This window comes from Physeter macrocephalus, chromosome 20 (genome assembly GCF_002837175.3).
Source record: "Physeter macrocephalus isolate SW-GA chromosome 20, ASM283717v5, whole genome shotgun sequence".
In the NCBI taxonomy this organism is placed as follows: domain Eukaryota; kingdom Metazoa; phylum Chordata; class Mammalia; order Artiodactyla; family Physeteridae; genus Physeter; species Physeter macrocephalus.
In genome coordinates this window covers 107,111,054-107,136,361 of record NC_041233.1, presented here as the reverse complement: position 1 = coordinate 107,136,361, position 25,308 = coordinate 107,111,054, and the positions used below count along the sequence as shown (strand labels likewise).

Here is a 25,308-nt window from a genome sequence, read left to right as displayed (position 1 = left end):
TTGTTTTGGCTATTCAGTTTCCCTTGAGATTCCACATGAATTTTAGGATGGATTTTTCTATTTGTGCAAAAACATCATTGGAATTTTGATAGAGATTGTGTTGAAACTGTGGATTGCTTTGGGTAGCATTGAGTCTTAGCAATATTTAGTCTTCCAATCCATGAACATGGGATGTCTTTCCATTTATTTATGTCTCCTTTAATTTCTTTCATCAGTGTTTTGTAGTTTTCATCATAGAAGTCTCTCACCTCCTTGCTTAAGTTCATTCCTAAGTATTTTATTATTTTTTATGCTATTGTAAATGGAATTGTTTTCTTAATTTCCTTTTTGAATTATTCATTGCTGGTGTATAGAAACACAGCTGATTTTTGTGTGTTGGTCTTGTATCCTTCTACTTTGCTGGATTGCATAGCATTTTAGATGGTTTCATAACTCCCAGGATGTTTTTCCTGTGGCAGATTGTTTCTAAGTTGAAGGAGGAAATAATTCTAATAGAGAAAGAACGCACAGAACTTCAGCTGCACATGGCAAGAACAGATTGGTGGTGTGAGAACCTCGGTATGTGGAAAGCCTCCATCACCAGTGGAGAGGTAGGTTTGTCTGCTTTTCTTCCCAGTTTATTAGGTATTTATTTCCAAAGTTTTAAGTTTGACTTTATCAGACAAGATTTTGTTCCAAATAATTAAGGTTGGGAATAGAAAACTTATATTCATTCTTCTAGACTGCATTGGTCTTGCCTTCCTCACCCCGTATTTTCACTCTGGTTCATGAGCTGTTACTGGGTTGCCTGGTGTAGATCTGATCTCCCTCCATTTCAGACAGAAAGTTGTCCTTGTTCATTGGAATCATAAGCAACTTTCAGATAGGAGCAATTAATGTCCTTGAATTACCAATTTACTTTTCCACTGAGGGTTGAAATAAAATGGAAAGCACTGCTTGAAATTTGGAGATGAAAAATTTTAAATGTGTTTCTGATTGATCCATCCTGCTGACTTCAGTGGCTCAAATGTCAATAGCTCTCAGATCTTTAATAATGAATATTTTTTCCCCTGAAGTAGAAAATATTTTGCTATTCTCTGAGGGATATGGGATAATAGTTTTCAGGATACACTGTATCCCTTTTCTTTTGTCTGTAAAAATAATTTCATTTAAAGGAAAGATATTTCTATGCATTTATATTGTTAGTGTTGACAACTCCTTCCTTCCCACCTGCCCGACTGTCAAAACCTGGAGATGAAGGTCAGGTCCAGCGTACCTAGAGATGATGTTACTAAGTGAAGTAAGTCAGACAGAGAAAGACAAATATCATATGATGTCACTCATATGTAGAATCTAATTTTAAAAAATGATATAAATTAACTTATTTACAAAAGAAGGACTCACAGATTTCTAAAAGAAACTTATGGTTACTGAAGGGGAAACATGGCGGTGGGGCGGGGATAAAGTAGGAGTTTGGGATGAACACACACACACACTACTATATGCAAGATAGATAACCAACAAGGACCTACTGTATAGCACAGGGAACTCTACTCAATATTCTGTAAAAATCTATATGGGAAAAGAATCTGAAAAAGAATGAATATATGTATATGTATAACTGAATCACTTTGCAGTACACCTGAAACTAACACAACATTGTAAATCAACTCTACTCCAATAAAATTAATTAAAAAAAAAAAAAGAAAGTCCGGTCCACCATATAGCACACAAATGACAAGATCCTGAGTAAGTCATTGTGACTGTTTGGCCCCATCATTGCCTCAAATGGCTGGTCAAATACTCAGCTCCTGAGATTTGCAAGGGCCCATCTCCCCAACTTATGTGTCCATCCCTGCTTTTCCCGTCAACTCAGTGGCCTGACACTCTTACCAGGGGAAGGGCTTAGAATTCACAATCTTAAATTCTCTTCTAGTTTAGGCAGCAAAACCACGCATGTTCTCCAGGAGCCAGCCTGAAAGCACACGTGTTATGTGAGATCTTACCAAGCGCCCTTAGTGTGTCTTTGGTGCTTGTTGAGCCTCCCTTTACGGTGAGCTGCAGGGCCAGATACCTTTCTTGAGGGGAGGTGAGGGCAGTGTGGAGGGAAGGTTGCGCAGAGCCTGGAACGCTTGGTCACCGCAAATGGAGTTGCCTCTGGGATGGGCGTCTAGGAAGAGGGGCTCAGGGGATGTGATGTCAAAAGGTGACAGAGGAGGCCCCTGGAGGGCAGAGAACACATTCTGTCACCTTCTCACCTTTGCCTAGAGCTGCCTCTGACACTTCACAGTTTATTGTAACTATCTTCCAAAGGCAAATACTGAGGGAGGGAGGAGAGGAGGAAAAACCCTCACAAGGCCCTTTGCCCTGGTGATCAGTTATCACTCAGGAGCTTGCCGCGACCTCCGTCCCCGAAAAGATAATGGAAATGGACCCAGAGGGGTCACCTGACTGCCGAGAGTTCACGAAGCAGCCCCGTGTGGGAACGTCTGGAGGATGTGTTTACCTCATGCCAGCCTCCCTGGAGCTCTGAGACGGGCTGAGCCGCTGTGAGCTGTGTGTTCGCCTCCACCTCCCGTCCTCGCAGAAGGATGGTGATCCTACCTGGTGGGGCTCAGCCGGTGCTCAGCAAGTTCGCTGTCTCCTTCCCTTGCCTCTCTGTTGATTCTTTGTCTCTAATTTCGGTTCATGACACTAATTCAAGCTTAGATTCAATGTATTTTCTTTTTGTTTTTTCTCTTATCCATTTACATTAAGAGCAAAGGTGGCTATTCTGAACTATGATAGGGTATGTGTGTGTTTAAGAATTATCTTAAGTTGGGAGGTAGGGGAAATTAGGTCTCCCAATGTGAAATTTCTCAAAAATGGAAATCACAGTTTGTGGAATCCTGTATTAAACTGGGGAAACCCTCATCCTTCTCTGAGAGAGGTTTTGGTCTCTCACACCTGTTCTCTTCCTGTTAATTTGCTTTTTCAAGGAAACCCAGTTAGGATGTTAAGTCTGCTATGTTAGTTTTCTTTTGCTACACAGCAAATTACCACACATTTCGTGGCTCAAAACATCACCCATTTATTAGCTCACAATTCTGTAGGTTGAAAGTTCAGCGCTGTCTGACTGTGTTCTCTGCATCGTAAGGCTGAAATCAGGTTGTTGGCCAGACTGAGTTCTTGTCTGGAGAATCTGGGGAAAATCCACTTCCAGGTCCATTCAGGTCATTGGCAGGATTCAGTTCCTGGTGGTTGTGGGACTGAGGACTCTGTTCTTTTGCCATCAGCACGATGTTGCTCTCAGTTCCTGGCAACACTCCCAGACCCTTTCCACATGGCCCTCTCCATCTTTACAGTGGCACAACATGTCAGATCTTTCTCGTGCTTCCTCTGATTTCTCTTCTGGTACTCGCCAGAGAAATCCCTCTGCTTTGAAAGGGCCCATATGGTTAGGGTTAGGCCCTAGTTTAAGGTTGGTTGTCCATGTAACATACCCTAACTGCCAGAATAGAACCCATCATTTTCAAGTCCTGGGGACTATGTGGGGCATATACATACCAGGGAGAGGGAGATCCTGGGGGACACTTAAATGTCTTGCCTACCGTATCGCTCACCATGCTTTTCATTGCTGTTGTGTTTGTCTGTTTTTCCAAGGTTACAGAAGAGAATGGTGAACAAATGCCCTGTTACTTTGTCATGGTAAGCTTACAAGAAGTTGGAGGAGTCGAAACGAAGAACTGGACAGTCCCCAGAAGGCTCAGTGAGTTTCAGAATTTACACCGGAAACTTAGTGAGGTATGAATTCTTGTGAACACAGATTTAGAATAACTGAAGAAGAGATTTAAGAGCTTATTTCAATTTTTACACACAAAGAAACTGATTCATCTTTCTCCTTTGCTGTTGATACTGGCAAAGTGGCATTTTCAGCTTGACGTTTAGAAATTTACTTGAAGATCAACCATCTAGTCTAGTCTAAATCCTTCAGGATAGATAACTGATCTCACTACTCCACTGGGAGTAGTGAGATCAATTCTGGGTTGCAGCAATAGAAAGAGGATAGAATATATTGCATTTCATCACATAAAGGAATTGAGTCAGTAGAGTGCAGTGGTTGAGAGCACAGACTCTGCAGCCAGGCTGCTCGAGTTTGGATCCAGTTTGGAGCCTCGCTTTACTGTTTACCAGCCTGTGACCTGGACCTGTCACTCCATCTCTTTATACCTCTTTTTCCTTATCAGCAGAATACAGATAATAATAGTGCCTTCCTTACCTGTCTCACAGAGCTGTTGTAAGAATGAAGGGAACAAGCGTGTACAGAGCATTTAGAAGAATGTGCTGCACATAGTAAACATTATTTGTTTTTATTAGTAGTAGTTACAGTAGTAGTAGTAATGAGCATTGTTTCATGGTACTTTTGCTTCGTTTTTTGGGGAGTATATATTATAAGTATGGGTGTGTATATTATAAGTATGGGTGAGTATATTGCATATATGGATGTGTATATTGCGTGTATGGATATGTGTATTGCATGTATGGATGTGTATATGTTTGGGTGTGTGTATTGTTATGTCTAGGTGTGTGTATTATATAATATATGGATGCATGTATCTGCATGTGCATTGTGGGTTGCAATGTGGTGTGTATTTCCTACTGTGGATTTTAGTTTAAAATGTTTGAAAGCTACTAATCTAGGTCAGTTCTTTTATTTGATGGATGAGGGAACGTGATCCCAGAGAGTTTAACTGACTTGTCGTAGGATGTATACATAATGGCCAAACCAGGACTAGAATCCAGGTTGTCTTAGTTTCCTTTCATGATTTTCCCATTTTTCTCAGGAGTTGCATCTTCTCTAACTCTCCATCTACTGGAGCTAATTGTCCTTTACCCCAGCAATTAAAGGGTGCTTCAGTTGTGTCTACCTTCATTTAAGTCCATTTTTCTGTTACTCAGAATGAACTGATGCTGGTAAAACCCTACGGTCACCTCTCAGACCCTTCTTTTGCAAAGGAAATATGTCTGTTTCCTTTCACCTTTCCTTCTAGGGTGATTTTTTTTTTTTTTTTTTTTGCAGTACGCAGGCCTCTCACTGTTGTGGCCTCTCCCGCTGCGGAGCACAGGCTCCGGATGCGCAGGCTCAGCGGCCATGGCTCACGGGCCCAGCCGCTCCGCGGCACGTGGGATCTTCCCGGGGGCACGAACCCGCGTCCCCTGCATCGGCAGGCGGACGCGCAACCACTGCGCCACCAGGGAAGCCCTCTAGGGTGATTTTTTAAAAACACTTTTATCAGTAATTTCTATCAAAAACAATTGCTCTGAAGCATTAGAGGAAACAAGCCTTATAAAATTTCGCGTCTGTCCTTTTGTCTCATTATCTTGCTTCCTCTGTGGCATGATTCCTGGGTTCTTCTCTCACCTTTGGTATTTCCTATTGTGTGAGTTTTTTCTTTTCTTACTTACTTTCTTTTTTTTGGAGTTTTTTTTTTTTTTTTTTGTGGTACGCGGGCCTCTCACTGTTGTGGCCTCTCCCGTTGCGGAGCACAGGCTCCGGACGCGCAGGCCCAGCGGCCATGGCTCACGGGCCCAGCCGCTCCGCGGCATGTAGGATCTTCCCGGACTGGGGCACGAACCCGTGTCCCCTGCCTCGGCAGGCGGACTCCCAACCACTGTGCCACCAGGGAAGCCCTGGAGTTTTCATTTTTTGAAGGAATGCTTCCTGTTGACAGCTGTGATAGGTCCCTGTCGGGGCTGCTGTGACCCTGAAAACAGCAGGAAGGAAGGCCGTTGCAGGCAGACTCTGCTCACTTACTTTTCAGCACCAGTGATCTAGTCAGCATATTCCAGTGGCCCCAGTGCCTTAGTGAGGAGGCAGCGTCTGGAGCATTTGGAACCCACTGTCCTCCTGGCGTCTGAGGGGCAGACTGCAGAGTCCTGCGGGCATTGGCACTGAGATCAGACTTTATGGTCAGATGGACATGGGTTTCAGTCCTGATCCTCAGTCGTCTCATATGTAAAATAGGGGTGGCTCAGAGCTGTTACACACACCAAGCCTCTAGCACAGTGTCTGGCAGAATGCAGGATTTAATCCACAAAGGAAAGTTTATTATCTGTTAACATATTTTATTATTATTAATATATTTACATTCTGCAGTTTGCCCTTGAAAGGCAGTAATAAAGCTACAACCTGAGTTATTCTTTCTTTCCATGGTCTTCTTTTGTCAACCTTGATAACTTTTTACAGAGATGTTGTAAACAAAACACATTCTAAGAGAAAAGTTCTTGCTGGGAGCCACGTGTCCATACCCCACACACTGTGCTCCGTGCCTGTGGTGCAGACCCACCTTCCCAGCCCAGGCGTTTGTAAGTCCAGGGATGGGCGTTAGCTTTTCTCGTCACATGTCCTGTTCCTCCGGATTCCTTGAGCCTGGTTAGAACTGGTAGGTTTTCAAGGCCCTCAGTCTCAGAGGAACCTAGTATAGGAAGAGGATACTCGGTTTGTTCTTATTAAAAATCTAAAATTTTTTTAAAGATTTAAATGTAATTTCAATATACTAACATTTAATTTTTTTTTCCCTCACAGTGTTTCCCTTCTTTAAAAAAAGTCCAGTTGCCTTCTCTTAGCAAGCTGCCTTTCAAATCTGTAGATCAAAAGTTTATGGAAAAGTCAAAGAATCAATTAAATAAGTTTTTACAGGTAAGCAAACTTTCTGGATATGGGAGGAAAATTAGTTATTTGGGGGTTATTGGGGGTTGAACTGTCATCATTCTCAGAGTTTGCCTGTTTGCTTCCTGTTCTCACAGGTCAGGACAGATCCTCAGAATATCTTTGGTTTTGGGTTCTGGGTGGGTTTTTTTTTTTGGTGATATATATATATGTATATGTGTGTATATATATGTATACTCTACAGACAGAAAATGCAGATACCATGTGTACGGCTTTCTCCAGTTTCACAAACTGGACACACCCTCATAACTAGCACCTAGTCCCAGAGACAGCGTGTCACCAGTCGCGCCAGCGTCACCACAGGTAACCGTGGTCCCGACTCACGACCACGTGGTTACAGCTGGTTTTGAACTTCACATGAGTGGAGTCACAGGGCGTGGACCCCCTTCACTCAGGATCATGGGCCTGAGGTCCTCCCATAGGGCTGTTTCAGTTGCAGACCTTTCTTTGATTTCATTTTTGTTCTCGTTTTCATCGTTGAATGGGCTTCTCCCAGCATGAACCCTCTGCAGTCTGTCCGTGCTCTTGTTGATGGGCGTTGTGAGGGTTTCCAGGTGGAGGCTGTTACTAAGCGCCAGTGCTTGTCTTTTGGTGAATAGCTGCTGGGGAATCCCTAGGCATTTGGGTTTTTCAGTTTTTCTGAGTGGTCCTAGCGGTTTGTACACTCTCACCAGTGGCACGCGGGCTTCTCTTCACTCCACACTGGACGGTTTCTTTTGTGACGTTAAAGTTGTGTCTGCTCTTCTGTCGTGTTGCCTGTCTTTTCCGTATAGCTTTGCAGGAGTTTCGTGTGTGTTTTGGATGTGTATTTCTTGTCAGAGCATATGTGCTGTGGCTATCTTCTTTCTGTGGGTTGCCTTTTCGGTCTCTTAATGAGCATAAGTTCTCAATTTTAATTTAGTCCAATTTATCCATTTTTTATTTCCTTTTGTGGTGAATGCCTTTTGTGTTGTGGAGAAATCCTTGCCTACTGCAAGGTTCTAAAGATAGTCTCCTTATTTCCTCTAAACGTATAACTGGTTTCTTTCACTCTATCTTTAGAGCATAAGACCGGACAAAGGTATGCTGTCTCCAGTAGCAAACCACTATTTATTTTTTCCTTAGCTGGGGCCTCTGTATTCAGGGTATAATTAAGTTGCTCACACCATGCCCCCCAAAGCCCGTATAGTTCTCGGGGGGCATGGACCTTTGCCTTGTGAAACACTTTTTGCCAATGCAGTAGTAGCTAGAAGTCCTGAGACTTAATAATGGATGTTGCCAAATTCTTAGTAAAAGTTATGTTATATTCAGTTGGATCAGGGTGTGAATCATAGTTAAAGTAGGTACATTTTAGCTAGAGTTCCCTTGCAAGTGTTTCTAACTATTTTTCTCTCATATATTCATCTCTCTCTAAATATATATGTATTTTTTATAAATATATAAGTGTGTGTGTATATATATATGTATATGTATATATTTCACTCAGGAAATAAAATAATTGCACCTTTGAAAAACTTTCTGAGTTTAATTATGGCAGAACTGGGATAGAGAATCATTAATGTTTAAATGCTATTACAGGAGGGAATTTAAAACTGAAATATTACCATCTCGTTGCTGATTCAGAACATCTAGGAAATATTAAACCCACTCAAGAATTGTACCTGATTAAATTGTTCACATGAACTAAAGGTCTTGTGTGTGAAACGAATATGTATTATTCAAAATCCAAGCTTGTGAAGCCCCATGTGTGTAGCTCTGGGATCTTGCAGCTGATGCTTCTGTTTCCTTCCAGCCTCTGCTGTTGGGGGAGGGAGGGTCTCGGGTTGTTCGGCGCTTCCAGCCCTTCAGCTGCCTTTCCAGTTGTGCTGCAGAGACCGGGGTGCCCCCTGCACTTTGGGGGATGCGGGGAGGGGTCACTCGTGCCCCTGTTGGGTTGCTGGTGATGGAAATGGGTTAGTGATTCCCGCCCTGGTGCCAAGAGAAGCATGTGCTCTGTGCTGCCAGTAGGTGGCGTGGGTGAGGCTGGGGGCGGGGACCATCTGCCTGAAGAGGTGGAAGGGGCATCTCAAGGGGCCATTTATCTTTCGATCAAGAGGACTGTAAGTCAGAAAGTAATGGTTTAAATTGCTTTTCATTTCCTCAAAGACTTTATGTGAAAGTGCTCACTATTTAATAACTTTAGGTAGATTACACAGCAGACTGAAGTTTCAAAATATCATCCCACCAGCTGCAAACAGGAAAAGCAAGATGCAAAAGGTTTAGTCTGAAAGGCAGATATTATTAGGTCCACAGGACCTTCCAGAAAAGAGGATTCGATTGAGTGTATGTTTGTGTGAGTATTTATATATGACACATGGTTCCCTTCGAGGTACACTGATAATGGATAATAATCTAGCCAGTCGTGCCTCACACACAGGCAGTTTGCGCTAGCTGTCCCCGCAATAGCGCGGTACCCACTTCTGGGTGTGCATGTGCTGTTCGCTCTTCCTGGAATGTTTTACTCTCCTCATCTTCCACTGACTAGTCCCCTTAGAGGCTCCACCTGTGTAGAACAACGTGCTCTAAGCCTTTGCGGGGAAGGAGTGGGGATTAGGATTATATTCTCAGCTTAAAGATGTGATAAAGTCCCAATTATACCTTGCCCCATAGACATAATCTTTGAGAACATTTCTAACTTCTCATACATGTTCAATTTGGTTATTTTCCTCCATGATAGAATATAACTTAGTCCAAAGACTTGTCATCCTTAATGATTTCCTTATTTATGTTGATTGCATTATTTGAGACTTACCATTGGTTATCATTTCCTACTATTTGATAAAAGAGTGTTGGAGGGGAGATTAACTAAAGGAAATCAAGGTGGAAGGAGACTATCTCACTCCTCCTAATCCACCCTCACCTGCACCTGAGCATTTAATGCTCTACAAAAGGAATAAAGGCTCAGGGTCCTGCCCGGGAAGGCAGTCGTGACCCCAACTACCTGTCCCCTAAATCTCCCTCCCCACGTCTGAGGCGGAACCTCCATCTTCAGGCCGGTCTTCCGCAGGACACAGGAAGCTGACAACCACTGGAATGCGGGGGGGTGCCCCGGGACCCCCGTCCCCAGTGTGGCACTATTGGGCACACTCGGAGGTGCTTTTCTAGGGAGGGTCACAGGGTTTCTCAGATTTCAAACTTTGTCTGAACAAATACAATGTGAACATCATGGACCAAATCCTCTGGGACCAGAATGTAACCTGTTCTCCCAGCAGAGAGGGTTCTGCCATCAGAACCCCAGTGTTCCAGCCGCCCAGGGGGGTTACGTCATCCATGGGGCAGGATTTCTCATTGGTTCGTTTATTCCTAAACCCTGTATCTGTGAGTACCAGGCATTTACACGTTCTTGTGGTCACATTGTTAATTTTCCTGGCTTACCAGTAGCACTTGCTTTGTATGTAAACTTGATGCATGTTCTCCTTTCCTTTCTCCTAAGGCCAGAGAAGTACAGAGAACTTGAGCAAATTTCCAGTTTACGGGCCAATAAAAACAGTTATAAAATTATGTAAACATACGCTGCCTGTGGAAGGTGGAGCACAGGGACAGAAAACTACTGCCTGGCAGGCAGTTACCACCATGTGACAGCCCAAAGCTCTGTTTTCAGCTGGTGTACAAAGTCCGCACGTAGCCACGAAAGGGTTGGGTGGGATCCTTGTGTAGTGTGCGGAACACACAGATGACCCTCAGAGGCGGCAGCCCCGGACGTGCAGGCGGTTTGCGCAGTGAGACTTCACGTCGCCCTGAGCCACGATCGGGGCGCTCCAGTTAACACACACAGTGCTGTTTGCCCTCAAGCTCGGTGAGAACTCATCTAATGTATTTTATGTCAGGAGGAAAGGGAAGTGGTTTTAGGTTCAGAATTACGACGAAAGTAAATTTCCCGGGACAGTCAACTCTTTGCCTTCACTCCTGGTGGCTCCCAGCTCACAGGCGAACCACGCAGGAGGAATTAATCCTCTTTCTCCCACAGAATCTGCTTTCAGATGAAAGACTGTGTCAGAGTGAAGCACTTTATGCCTTTTTGAGCCCTTCTCCTGACTACCTCAAGGTTATTGACGTGCAGGGGAAAAAATCCACTTTTTCATTATCCTCATTTCTGGAAAGACTCCCTCGCGACTTCTTCTCCCATCAGGAGGTGAGCTGTCTGAAGGTTGTATGTTTTTGAAGCATATTTAAGCAAACATGTTTTGGAAGGCTGTTTGATGTGGAAGGCCTGCTACAAACGGGCAGAAAGCAAACACCTTGAGTTACCATTGCTGTCATATCTGGGGACAGGCTTGCTAACAAGGTAGGGGAGTGGCATATGGGTGGGGGTTCTGTGGGAGGCCCGAGATGGACGGGGGCCGTCTTTGTGGAGGAGCTGGAGCTAACGTTGAGGTTCAGGAGAGGAGGGTGTGTTTGGGGAACCGTCAGCAGGTCTTTGGAGCGGGGGAGGGCTTCGGGAGTGTGCGCTGAAGGAAATGAGGCCAAGAGTGGAGGAGAGGCAAGGCCGCACCGGGCTGAGGCATGTAGGCTTTATCTCGGGGAATGGAAAGCCGCGTCACGTCCTGAAGCAAGATGAACCTCGCAGTGACGTGGGTGGGTGAAGGAGTGAATAGAGAGAGACTGCAGACATTTGCGATCTCATACCTGGCCCTCGTACTTGGCTGAGGCCTGCGGCCCCTCGTTTGGCTCTCCAACAAGTTGCACGAGACCATCTCCGAAATGTGGTGTCTCCTTAGTGCAATGCCAGACGCCACCGCCTCTTCACCAGAATTGTTTTAATGAGCTTGGACAGAAGGAGGTAACCATGGAGAGGCGAGTCTGCTTTACGGCGTCCTGAGCCGGAGCAGAGCCCGCGAACCACAGGGGTCCGCACGCCCGCCTGCCCGCCCCCCCCCCCCGGGCATCTCCCCGCCTCTTTCCTGCGTGCCGCACGGGTCACGTCTGGCCATACTTGGCCTCTCTCCTCCGTCACCTCCCGTTTATCCACGAACCTCTTGGGATTCACCCTGTGGCCCAGTCACTCCGGGAAACTGCTCTCTGAAGGAGGAAGGCCAGTGGCCGACCAGCAGCTCCTCCAGCCTCTGCAGCATCTGATGTTGCTGGACTTGCAGTGAAGCGGCGAAGTGGGGATACCCCTCCGGCCTCTGTGACTCCCCACGCCCCCAAAGCCCCGTTGTTAGGCCGCTGCCCGCTCCTGCAGCTTCACCTGTCCCCGCACACATCCGAGCGAGCTCCCTCAGCTGTCCTTGCGCTACCTCACGCCTGCGCCCTGTCGCGGCTCTTCACCCTGTTGGCCACCTCCCCGCAGAGTCGGGACCCACGTCACTCTCGTTGGCACTAGCCTGGTGCCTGGCATAAATGAGTTTTCAACTGAAATTTGCTGATATGCAGATCAAGAAGTGAGACTAGCTGAAGTACAGAATAAAAGCTTGAATCAGAGCTTTAAAAATAACTACTTTAAATTATACATGTCTTTAAAAAAACAGTGAATTTAAAATATTTCAAGTTATAAAGCCTTCCTTTTAAAACTCAAAATGGTTAGAAAGCTGTTGTGTTATCTACGAATTCACTCCTCATTAATACAGTGACAGAGGCTTTTCAAAATTATTTTAGACCTTGAATAAGGCTTTAGGATCAAGCTGTGCCCCGAGTTTAGATACCCTTTGGCCTCTTTGTGAAAATGCATAGGTTTCTGCATGTAGGGAAGTTGAAGGATTGTGTGAGGTTGAACTATAAGTGCATCATTCGGAATTGACACTGGGAGAAGGAGAACGTATCACCTTCCTTGGATGAGTGACCTGCTTCCTGTGACTTTACTGCTCCCCCAGGAGGAGGCAGAGGAGGACAGTGACCTGTCAGATTATGGTGATGACGTGGATGGAAGGAAAGACTCCTTGGCTGAACCATGTTTCATGCTGATTGGGGAGATTTTTGAACTTCGAGGAAGTAAGCTTCTTTATTACTATTCAGTGGTGTTTGCTGGTTAAGTGGTTACATACATACACACACACACACGCACGCACACACACACACACACACTTAATATCCCTTTGTTCCTGAATCAGACGTGTATTTATATTCATTCAGCAAATACTTCTACAGGCCAACCAGATACCAAGGTAGGATCTGAGGATACAAGCTTAGGACAGATATCCCTGTACTCATGGAACTTAGGGTCCTGCTTTACCCTGCACCATGTTCCTCTGTATACAGAAAGCTGGAATGCTTTGAATTTCTTTTTATGTGACTTAGCATAGCCTCATTGCTTCATCACCAAAAGGTATACAAAAATTAATTTTGCATAGCAGAGGAAGAGCCCTGTTGTTAAAGGTGAGTGTGTGGCCAGGGACGCAGGGATGGCCAAGCCTGCTTTCAGCCTCCTTTCCTCCCTAGAGGAGTGCATCCGTGGAGGCGTGGGGAAATTTTGTCCCCAGGGGACATTGGCATGTCTGGAAACATTTTTGGTTGTCACAGCTCGTGGGAGGGTGCCACTGGCATCTTGTGGGTGGAGGCCAGGGATGCCGCTAAGCATCCTCCAGTGCACAGGACAGCCCCACAGCAAAGAGTTATCCTGTCCCAGGTGACAGCAGTGCCAAGTTGAGAAATCCTACCCTAATAGTTCCTGAGGGAGATGTACTTAGAAGAAACAAGAGCAAAAAGAGGATCAAAATACTCTTTTGTTAAGACCTGCACAAGTGCCTCTCCCCCGAAGCAGTACCGGGGTGAAAGGTCAAACGGTACTTCTTGGCTTTAGTCTTGAGTCCTGAATAGGACTCTCTGCCCACCCTCACCTTCCACAGTCCCCAACCTGTAAATCGCGACGCCAGCATGCTCGGTCACACCTGGAGCCTCGAGTCCTAGCTAGAGGTGTGCCAGGTGCCTAAAGGCACAGCTGAGCGCCTAGCAGAGGAAGCGCACGAGAGGAGCAGGGCTTCGCAAGGCACAGCAGTGCTCCAACCGGCAGCACGTTGCTCAGAGAACGTCCTGGGCTCTGCGCACTTGGGGCAGAGAAGGTGGGCTGGGAGTTGGTCCTATACAGGAAGCCAGCTGTGCATTGCTTCTTATTTATATATCCCTTAACATGTCGCTTAAAGAATTCTTCGCACATGAAGAAACTTCAAGTGCTTTTATAGGCTTGAGCGCGTCTTTTATGTCTTTTAATCCTTGGTATCTTTACAACGATTGATCCATGGTAGGTGATCAATGAAAATGCTTGGGTGGATGGATGGATAGATGGATGGATGGATGAATGATTGAATGAATGAATAGGCAAGAAAATTTTCAGTGCTGGGATTGTTTTGGTCATTGAACTTTTTCTTCCTCTAAGCCAAATCTTAAAAATCAGCAAACACTTTGGGAGCTTGTGTTTTAGATATAGCTCCATAGGGGAAACAAAAATATCTCAGAGGTAGATTCTTCCTTCAGTGAATTTACAACATAATGGTTTCAAAAATGTAATTCACATTAAGCAATAGACACAAATTCTGAACTCCAGGCAGAGACTTATATATAAATTTGAGCATAATTACAGTAAGGAAAAACTGGAACTAAGCTAAATTCAGAAATGGGTGATAGTTAAATTAAGAAATATCCACATGATGGAATATCGTCCAAGTATTAAGGATCCTTTCAGATGAAAAAGCTATAGCTGGTCCATATTTTTGACACTTTAAGATGTATGCTGATGTTTAACTTGGTTCAGCATAGGCAGAAAAAACAGTTCTCCCCCCACCCTGAAGTCTGGCTCCTTCTCAGCGAAGTCTGCCCATTAAATCCAGACTCCTCCCCGTCTCCCATAGGGTCGATATAAGAATGAGGAAGCACCATCTTAGCCTTTGGTCAGCGTGTTCTCTGCAACACAAAGAGATTGAGAAGGCTGGTGGACGTGTCAGAGGCAGTCAGGGCAGGAGTAGGGCTCAAAGTCCTCTCTCTGTGGTGTGCATTTCCTCCCTCATGTGCCTGCTCAGAATATTTGGTTTTGCTAGTGACTTTCCAGAGGGGAATAAACAGAACATCATTGATAATGAGATGTGATATATTTGCCCTCAGCAAAATCCTAGTGTCGCTGCAGCCGCCTCCATGGCTTTGAACGAATGAGTCCTTGGAAAGAATAATGGGGCTCTTCTGTGTTGGAGTGGGGACTAGGGAAGCGTAGGAAAATGTCGTAGAGTCAGGCGTCAGTGATGGGAGAGAATCTGTAGCAGAGCCGGTTTTGGTTCCTGCTCTAGTTCAGTTTATGAAAATGGACCAGAAGTACAGCTGTTTTAAACATTTATAACCACTCACTCGGCTGTCAGGCATTCTTCCTGGAGTTGCCCATGTCCTCAGACCCTCTGGGTATAAGCTACCTCTCTGCTGCCTTAGAAAGGTGGAGCGAAGTTCTCACCCCTGACAGACACACTCCTCCCAGCCTGAACGCCAGCCTCAGATGGGCACGTCTGCAGTGCACTCTGAATCCCATCAAACACTTAGGGCACTTTTGAGGCATGATCCTGACTCCAGGACTTGACTCTCACTTGAAGGATTAACACCACTGCACCTGGACACTTAGATCCTTTTTTTTTTTTTTTTTTTTTTTGCGGTACGTGGGCCTCTCACTGCTGCGGCACGCGGGATCCTCCCAGACCAGGGCACGAACCCGTGTCCCCTGCATCAGCAGGCGGACTCTCAACCACTGCGCCACCAGGGAAGCCCAGATCCATTTTTAAAGTGAGAAATGACTTGAGAATGTATTAAAGTCTAGTACCAAGTCTGTGTTAGTTGTTGATTTCTGTTTGTGTGCCTTCTCTTGTACAGAGGTGTTTGTGAATTTACTCTTTTTTTTTTTTTTGGTGCAGGAGCCGTGAATTCTTGGCTCCATCGTAGCCAAGTCATGTGTCACTAGCTAAACATTGCAGTGGATGGAAGTGACTATATAAACGGAACATTTGGTTTCAATTCCAATTTGCAGACCAAAAATATCCTCACAGCATTTCTTTGCCTTCTTTTGGTTTATATTCATATTCTACACTTATAACAATGTGTCTCCTAATCTAATGCTAATGGTAAAAGTTTCGATATGTAGGACCCTTCACAAAACTCTTTCACACAAAATATTGCCATGACTCTCCAGCAAAACGCAAGTACATGCTCACAGTGTCCTTTTCCGGAGAGGACACTGAGGCTCGGAGAAGGTGATGGTGGCCGCCTGCTCCAGGCGGTGGCGCAGGAGCGGTGAGTCCATGGCTCACTCAGAATCCTGGGCTTCCCAGTTCCCCCTTCTTCCCCCACGGGCATAAAATATATAAAAATGCATGATCTACAAACTACTATTCAAAAGGGAGCAGTTAGACCCACCAATTTGTTAATATTTCAAAATATTTGTCAACATCTGACTACAGATGCTTCTCGTGCACAGCCATGTATTAGAACATTGGGTTCAGCAAGCCAGGCACACATCTAAAAGGAATTGCACTGTCTGCTAGTGGAAAACAGACGTCAGTAGGGGGACACATGAAGTGAAGTTTTAGTTCCACTTGCTAGCTCAGCTGTTGTTAGGCATTGAGAAACTGTAAGAAGTCTTAAGTTTCCTCTCATCAGTTGCTAAGTAGAAAATGAAAGCTTATTCATTAGAGTATTCCTGGGCAGAAGTTTGCTAACCTAGATCCAAATTCTGTGGATATCAAAGCCCCTGACTTAGTGTCCAGACTTGGATTGAGTGACGTGGTTAAGATTTATGCTTTGTGCTGCTATGAAAATGTCACGATCGTGATAGCCTGTGGTAATGCTTTTCCTGATTTATATTTTAGTGTTTAAATGGGTGAGAAGAACATTAATTGCTCTCGTTCAGGTCACTTTCGGAAGAACCATCAACAAGTGAGTTGCACGAATCTAATGTTTGAATTCATGCCCTAGCCTTTGCCTTAATAGTCCAATTACATCCCCAACTCAAGGTTTTTTTGTTTCTCTTACTTTTTATTTCTGATATGATTCTAAGATTGGATAGGGAGGCAGATTTCTACAAGACTCTCTCCCCCAGAATGCACGGTGCACCAGATAACAGAAGCTTGGGCTGGCTCTGGCAGGCTGGTTGATGGGGGTCAGAAGATTGTTCTGGAAAGTTCTCTGTTGACCATGATGACTGGTTTTAATATCTTGGGTACAGCCTTTTTATGTCACATGATGGGGATCAGTTTAAGGCTTAGACTCTGAGCCAAAATGAAAGTAGGATGAGCATCGCATGGCAGGTATTTATTTGAAAGGAAATGCGAACCATATATTTTTTTTAGAGTTGGGGTGATATTAAAATAGTAATCCCTCTTGTTAGTTGATAGCTAAGTATCCATGAGTGGTGTGTGTACTCTATAACACTATTATAAGCCATATGTGTATTCTGAATTGTATCACGTTACCCATATCCGTAAGGGTTATACTCTATGGCCAGTACCCAATGCTTACGAGGCTGTAGCATTATGACTTCCCCACACAGAAACTGGGAGTCAACTGCTAAAACTAAGCGGAAGAAAATCAGTTATTTTTGTACAGCAAAATATGTTTTAAGATGAAATGGTCAGATTTTTCCAAGTGAAAGATTAATTTAGTTGTCAGGTGTATGTTAAGGTTAACATTATAGTTTTATCCCATAAATCTTACAAATTTTTTGGGGAAACATAATAAAGATGTTATATTTTTATTCAGTTGCAAATAGAATATATTTTCCTTGTGGTCATAAACCAAAATTTACTTCTCTTTATTTCTAAGATTTAAAAAAAAAAAAATGGCGTTAGTGGCTTGTTTGGTTGACTTTTAGTATCGTGGGCTTTTAAGCAGAAAAATGCCCTGTTTAACTTACCGTTTCAGTCTGAGGCAAACCTCTTAACCTTAGTACTGACAGGCCTTGGATAAAGAAGTTTTCAAAATGGCCCTATTTTTCTCAGAACTCCAGACTTGCTAATTTCTTTTCTTTTTCAGTTTCAGAAAATCATGCATACATTCCCTGCTCCTATTTATGATGCTGGCCTCTTAATTGTAAGATGAGCAGCTGTGGTTTCAGAGTGGTGAATACATTAGGCGGTTCTTTACACTGCACTGGGGGAGGGGCACCACGTAGGGAATTTTCAGGCTGTGGGTTTCAGTGGGCTTTTTATCAGGTAGAGAAATTACGGAGCACCTGGCCTCGTGCTGTTTTGCCTCAGGCAGACGAGGACACATCATAAAACGAAGTAGCAGTACAATATGTGCGTCTTGCCTTGTACCAACTGTAATTTCACATCCCAGAATTGCTGCAAAGGCTTCCTCCAGTTTTGGCTAATACAAAGTCAGACCTAAATTGATAGAAAATGCTTAGGTGATGGCCTTTGGTAAAAGTCACTCACCTAATTTTAAGTTGCAAACTGAAATTTTCCTTCTTCATTTCTTCATGCAGTGCTGGTGAGTAACCCAAAGACTACAGGCAAAACAAGCTGTGTTTTTATGTAGATTTTACTTAGGCAGGCAGGTCAGCAGGGTCTCAAAGCCAAAGTCCCATTGAATTAATAAAGTTATTTCATTTGATCTAGATATAAATTGCACAGTTCTAAGCAGTATTGGGAAGTATCTTAGGAGACATGCAGTTACAAACAGGATTACCATGGTTCTGACTCAGTGGAATTTAGACTTCATTGGTGACTCGTTACTGTGTGCAAAGTGCTGGGCTTGAAACATCTATTTCAGATACTATTTTTTGAAAACCTCACATTGTCCCTTTAAAAATCTGGTTGGGAAGTCAGATTCTTAAAGGGCTTTTGATTTATTATTCGTGAATTAAGTTTGAAACTTCAGGTCTTTCTTGCACTAATAGTCCAAGGTGATCCTGCTCCCATTTTCTGCAGAGAGACTTCCCCTCCGTTGAACCTCAGCACCACTTCTGGCTCTGTGACTGTGCTGCTACTCTCTGCAGCAGTCCTGCGGTTGGCTGGAATTTGATGAAGTAGGGTTTATGGAAGACCTGGGTAACCAGATAAAAGCCACTTATTTATAACCGTGCAGGTCAAGATCTGCCCGATTTTCACTCCTGTGGGAAGGTGATGTGGCTGGATAGCAGTGTATCTTTTCAAAAAGTCCCCCCCCTTTGTGGTGAAAGGGGGGGGGGTCTTTTCCCCCTTTGCCTCGTGAGCATGTGGGATGTTTCCCGGGTCGGACAACTCTGCCCAGCGTCCTCTGCCGTGGCCGCCCCAAGGGACAACTAGTGAAGAAGCTTGGTTCTCCCCAGGACTACCAGAGCTCAGGGAGCTCTTCACAGTCTTTAAAACGGATTGATGTTTTCAGTTTATACCACTTCATGGAGAAATTAGTATGTTAAGTACCGTGCACGGTTAAGAGTAGTTGCAAGCTTCAAACAAATCAATCTCCTCTCAGTTCTTGCTTTTCCAGATTGACAGACACCGTGCGGCAAACATTTAGAGAATTCAGTACCAGTGAAAATGTGAGCTCCAGGAATGAATGGCTATCAATCAGTGTTACCAAAATAAAAAAAAAACTTTCCGAGTCACAGTTTAAAAATCCAATTCCTAGTTTATTCATCAAACGCTTATCTTAACCTACCCATTGATAAATTCCTTGTGAGAATAGAGAATAAGATTTTTAAAAACCTCATCCAAGAAATATTTTGCTCTTGAAAGACAAATCCGGGACGCAGTGGACTGGGCTCTCAGCGAGCAAATGGTGGTCTACTACATCGGCGCTCTCCGGGATGCTTTGTGGCCCGGTGGGAATTTGGCGCCTCCGAACACAATCCCAAGTGAAAAACAAAGCCAGGAAACAAAGCGGAGAGCACAGCAGAAGCTGCTTGAAAATGTTCCAGGTGAGGCCTGGGCTCTGACCCTGAAAGTCAGATGAAAAGGGAGTGTTGATGGCCCTTCTCCTTTTTCACTTAGGAAACATTATTTACAGTGAAAAAAGTGATCGTACTTTTTCCTTTTAAGTCATGTCTTGTCCCTTGCTAAAAAATTATACTGAGAATCCCAATAAGAACAGTACTGGTTATAATTTAACTAGAAAACTGTTTTAGAACAGATAATAAAATTTTATGCTTTAAAAACCCTGTTAAAGTACCCTATTTTGAGAGCTCAGTTTTTAATTGGGGATCCACATATTAAAATTATAGTTTGTATAAATGCCTTATATTGAAAAATTCTAAATTTTCTCCTTAAACATTGGAAAGAGCTGATCACTCATGTTCCTCGCGTCTCCGTGCCTTTATGTGCTGTGTGTGCATATGTCGTAGCCCCTCACTGAAGGTCCGTGCAGGGTGCACTTTATCAATAGCAGCGTGGAATATAAACTTAATTTTTCAGATATGCTTCAGAGCCTTGTTGGACAGCAAAATGCCCGTCATGGTATAATAAAAATATTCAACGCACTGCAAGAAACGAGAGCCAATAAGCATCTGTTATATGTGAGTAACTTAAAGCCTCCCAAAGGATTCACTGTTTCTTCAGTTCTACATTTCTGTTCATATACGGGGGTAGATTTTAACTCTTTATATGCTTAATCATTCTTATTGCTTGTAACTCTGAATCCATTTTCTCTGCTTCATTTTTGTTCAATTTGGTTAAAAAAAATACCCCCTGTGGGTGCGGCATCCCCCTCCTCGCTGGTTGTTTCTCTCAACTTGTGCTGTAACATTTCTGCCTGAGTGCTTGGCTTTCTTATTTCAGCAAAGCAGACTGTTTCCCAGTAGTCTGATAATACTGTTGATGGTTAACGGACCGTGAAATAAATCAATCTGATGCTAAACGGAGTTTATAGAACACTGATTCCTTTTGAGAGTAACTTCTTCACTGAGCCTCATCTCAGACTTAAAATTAGACTTTTGTCTTAGATGTAGATAGTTGAGTAAACCCTTAGAGAAAAAGACTTTTTTTTTTTTCTTTCTTGGTTCAGGTGCTGATGGAACTGCTGCTAATTGAATTGTGTCCTGAGCTGAGAACTCATTTAGATGAACTTAAAGCTTGTCAGGTTTGAGACTACACAAATAAACCACCAGAGAAATGTCTGTAATAATAGACATGAAACATTTTCCTCTTTTCCACAGAGGGCTTGACTGAGAACCATACCGATCTTTTAGTTACCTCCCTCTAGTTTTATGTGAATTAAGCAGAATTGGGGGAGAAACTTGATGCTGTATGTTAGGCAACAGAAAAAAACACTTGTTAATTATTTTTATTTTAATATAAATCCTTTAAAGGTCAACATACTGATTGAAATATAAGTGTTAATACGTGATAAGAACCTAGGAAATATTTTAAATATTTATGAAGTTTTGTTTTAAAAAAGTTTTAAATGACGAATTATGAACGTTGTACAGTTAATTTCCTCACTGAGGATTCTGAACATTCCTATATTCGTGTGTATTGAATATTGTTGTGCAATGCTTTGTGTGAAGTTATTGTGAAAATTTTATTGTCTTTATTTTTACCAAAGATTTCCCGTAGTTTGAAGCATCTGAAGCAATAAAATATAAAAATGAATCATAGCGCTCTGATGTGTTTAAGATGCTTATATCTCAAAAAAAGTTGAAACACTTAAGGCAGTTCAGATATTTATCAAGTGCCTTTTCTGTAGAAAACATTGCACATGTAAGTACTTCCACAAGGAAGTATAAAGTTTGTTGCCTTTCTCCAGGCACAGAATGTGAAAAATATGATTTTTAGTGTGAATGAGAAGAGCCAAAATTGGTGCTTGAAGTGCTGTATTAGGGAGGTGGGATGGATGGGCAGGAATGAGATGGGGAAACAAAGAGGAGGGAAGTTACTTCAGGCTGTTCAGGACTTGATTTGTCATCAAGTCTTGGGGACTAGTAGGGGCATTAGGAGAAATCCAGGGTACAGATGTTGCTTTGTTTTTAGTAGTGGGACCATGGACAAGTCACTTAATTTTCCTGGTTTTTACCATTTATTATGCAGTGATAATGAAACACTTTCCCCTTTCTAACCCCCAAGAATATTGAAAGCAAACCAATTAAGCAGAAATTCAGTTTGAAATCCATGAAAGAAACATACTATGTATATATATATTAAAGTGGTATTAATTATATCATTGTTAGATCATACCTGCTGAATTCCTGATATGCCAAGTTCTTGATATGAAACGTAAGTGCTGAAAGACAAATGATTAAAAATTAGTAAAGCAAATTTTATCTTTGATATTCTTTTAGCTACAGCTCTTTGATCCTTATTTCAAAGCAAGATATTTGATACTTTCAAAAAAATTCAAAGTTGGCTATTTATATGGATAAGAATTATCCGTCATAGGGATGTAGAAAAGACGTTCAGAGAAGAGAAGCAGTGTGAAGTCACCAAGCCCCAGGAACTCACAGCAGTTACTAAAAGTGACCATCTTCTGCATAATTAAGCCATGGCTGTTATGACTCCTCAATCCTTAAGAAGTCATCTTTTTCATAAGTTATCAACTATAAGGACTCTTACAGAAGTTTTGATTTTTTTTTTGAAAAAAGTTAATGACCTTGAAGCGTCACCTCACTAAAAGGGTGACTCCAATCACAGGTCAAGGTGTGCACCATGGTTGGGAGTAGTGGTAGTTTGCAGGGGCTCACCTGTGCCAGGTATGGCAGCTTTATGGTAACTAGAGTAAACTGAAATTTTAAATTCTGTGTTGGGTTCACTTAGGACATTTAAGCACAGCATATTACCAAATATGACATGTCAAATTCCTACCTTTAGGATTTCTCAAACCGTGTTTTATTGGCAGTTAAAAGCAGCCTTCACTTTGGGGATGTAGAGTGAGCTATGAAAAGTGCTATTACAGTCCCCATACCCTGCTTTATTACATTTCTATTTTAAGATTCTTAAAGGCTTAAGGAACTGGATTGAGTGTGGAGAAGAGAATACAGTCGGGAATTTGGATCTTCAAACCACTGAAGGAATGTTCTGTGGATGGTATTAAGAAAACAAGAGCAAAAGCAAGTGGGCTTGTATCGTAGAACGATTTACGTTAGGTTTTATGAAATCTTTCAATGGGCTAGAGACATGGAAATGTTGTTACTGGGGAAGAAGAGAGAGTCTTCAGAGATTTTTAAAAGCAAAGAACTGGTTTTCAGGGATGATTTAAGTTTCTACTCTAAACTTAAATTTAAAGGAGAAGTATATGGCCTATGTTTGTCTTTAGATACAGGGAAGAAATTTCAATAAACTTCAAATAATATAGGCAAACCAGAACATAAAACAAGAGCAAGTAGTTTTGTGCCATATAATACTTCTTTACTGACAGGCCCTGAAATTAGTCCCAAGGCTGTGAACCTGTCCCTAACTGAGGCCAGGAGGCTCGTCCTAACTCAGGCTCTGACACTGTCCCTAACAAAGGCCTTGACACTACACCTAACTCAGACACTGACACTCTCCCTAACTAAGGCCCTGACACTACTCCTAGCTCAGTCCCTGACACTGTACCTAACAAGGCTATAATGCTAGTCCTAACTCAGGCCCTGACACTGTCTCTCACTAAGGCCCAGGCCTTGATGCTGTCCCTAAATGAGGCCCTGAGGCTCTCCCTAACAGAGGCCCTGATGTCTTTAATGAAGACCCTAACGCTGTTCCCACAGGGGCCCTTACGCTGCTCCTAAGTCATGCCCTGACACTGTCCCTAAATCAGGCCCTACAGATAGACCTCATTTAGGCCCTTTGGCTGTACCTTAGTTAGGCTCTGACACTGTCCGTATATGAAGCCCTGGCAGTGGTCCTGATTTAGGCCCTGACGCTGGTCCTAACTAAGGCCCTGATGCTCTCAATAACTAAGATCTTCACGCTTTCCTTTGGTCATCTCCTGACACTATCCCTGGCCCGGAACCTGACTCTGTCCCAAGCTAATGTCCTGCATCTTATCCTAACTGAAACCCTAATACTCTCCCTAACTAAGGCCCTGACTCATCCTAACTAAGGCCTTGACACTGTCTCTCACTAAACCCCGGAATCTGTCCCTAACATGGGCCCTGCTGCAATCAATAACTATAATCCGGACACTATGCTGAGCTAATATTCCTGACACATTTCTATCCAAGGTCCTGACGCTGTCCCAAAGAAAGCCCTGTTGCTGTCCTTAAATGAAGACCTGAGGCTGTGCCTAACTCAGGCGCTGAAGCTTTCCCTAACCGAGGCCTTGATTCTGTGACTAACTCAGGCCCTGCTCATGTCTTTAACTATGACCCGAATGCTGACCCAACAAAGGCCCTGATGCTGCTCCTACGTCATGCCCTGACTGTGTCTCCAGCTAGGGGCCTGATGCGGGGCCTGACGCTGGGCCTCACTCAGGCCCTGTTGCTCGCCCTAAGTCTGGCCCTGATGCTGGTCCTAAATAAGGCCCTGAGGTTCTCAGTAACTAAGGTATTGACACTATCCCTAGGTCATTTCCTGACACGATCCCTAGACTTTACCCTATCCCTGTCCCTAGCTAATGTCCTGCCTCTTATGCTAACTGAAGCCCTTATGCTGTGCCTACGTGAGGACCTGAATTGAGTCGCAAAGCCGTGACACTGTCCCTGACTAAGGCCTGGATGTTCGTCCTAAGTCAGGGCCTGACACTGTCCCTAACTAAGGCCCTGATGCCGTCAATATCTAAAGTCCTGACACTATCCTGAGCTAATTTACTAACCCATCTCTTACCAAGGTCCTGAAAATGTCCTTAAGTAAGCCCTGACGCTGTCCCTAAGAGAGGGCCTGATCATGTCTTTAACGAAGACCATAATGCTGATCCAACAAAGGCACTGATGCTGCTCCTGTGTCATGCCCTGACAGTGTCCCCAGCTAACGGACTGACACTAGGCCTCACTCAGGCCCTGTCGCTCGCCCTAAGCCAGGCCCTGATGCTCTCCTTACCTGAAGCCCTGACATTGGTTCTAAAGAAGGCCCTGATGCTCTCAGTAACTAAGGTCTTGACACTATCTCTCACTAAGGCCCGGAATCTGTCCCTAACATTGGCCCTGCTGCAATCAATCACTAAAATCCGGACACTATCCTGAGCTAATATCCTGACACATTTCTATCCAAGGTCCTGACACTGTCCCAAAGAAAGACCTGTCACTGTCCTTAAGTGAAGACCTGAGGCTGCGCCTAACTCAGGCCCTGAAGCTTTCCCTAACTGAGGCCTTGATTCTGTGACTAACTCAGGACCTGCTCATGTCTTTAACTATGACCCGAATGCTGACCCAACAAAGGCCCTGATGCTGTTCCGACGTCCCCTACCCGAAGCCCTGACACAGGTCCTAAATTAGGCCCTGATTCTCTAAGTAACTAAGGTCTTGAAACTAACCCTAGGTCATTACCTGACACTAGCCCTAGACTGTAACCTAACCTTGTCTTTAGCTAATGTCAAGTTTAGCTAAAGAGATCCTTTCGGACGAAATTCTTTCATCTCGTGAATATAGTTTGCTTAAAAAAATAATTTTTAAACTCTTACTAACCTTAAACAAAAGGTACTCAACTGCTGTGGAATATTCCTTCATAGCAGCATGCATGGTTCACTTCTGCATTCGTGTGTGTTGGCCTTCAGGGTGCTTGCAGGAATGGCTCCTCTTATGCTAACTAAGTCCCTGATGCTGTCCCTAAATAAGGCCCTGAAATTAGTCCCGAGGCTGTGAACCTGTCCCT

At 43.7% G+C, this 25,308-nt stretch overlaps 1 protein-coding gene across 9 annotated transcripts in view; it reads left to right on the top strand.

Annotated features, from left to right (window-relative positions):
• Positions 1-21,216, top strand: part of SNX25 (sorting nexin 25) — a 111,621-nt gene extending 90,405 nt beyond the window's left edge. The window contains exons 11-20 of one of the 9 annotated variants that reach the window (XM_055080800.1): positions 459-590; positions 1,916-2,032; positions 3,622-3,762; positions 6,545-6,658; positions 10,674-10,838; positions 12,517-12,634; positions 16,477-16,543; positions 19,327-19,508; positions 20,002-20,102; positions 20,591-21,216. In XM_055080800.1, the coding sequence (XP_054936775.1) occupies positions 459-590; positions 1,916-2,032; positions 3,622-3,762; positions 6,545-6,658; positions 10,674-10,838; positions 12,517-12,634; positions 16,477-16,543; positions 19,327-19,508; positions 20,002-20,102; positions 20,591-20,671 (1,218 nt within the window). In that variant the 3' untranslated portion in view covers positions 20,672-21,216. Of the gene's footprint in view, positions 1-458; positions 591-1,915; positions 2,033-3,621; positions 3,763-6,544; positions 6,673-6,765; positions 8,164-10,139; positions 10,462-10,673; positions 10,839-12,516; positions 12,635-16,476; positions 16,544-19,326; positions 19,509-20,001; positions 20,103-20,590 lie in introns of those variants that run through there. The other 8 variants (XM_024117349.3, XM_024117350.3, XR_008616049.1 and 5 more) reach the window with 8 other exon arrangements.
• The last annotated feature ends 4,092 nt before the right edge of the window (positions 21,217-25,308 follow it).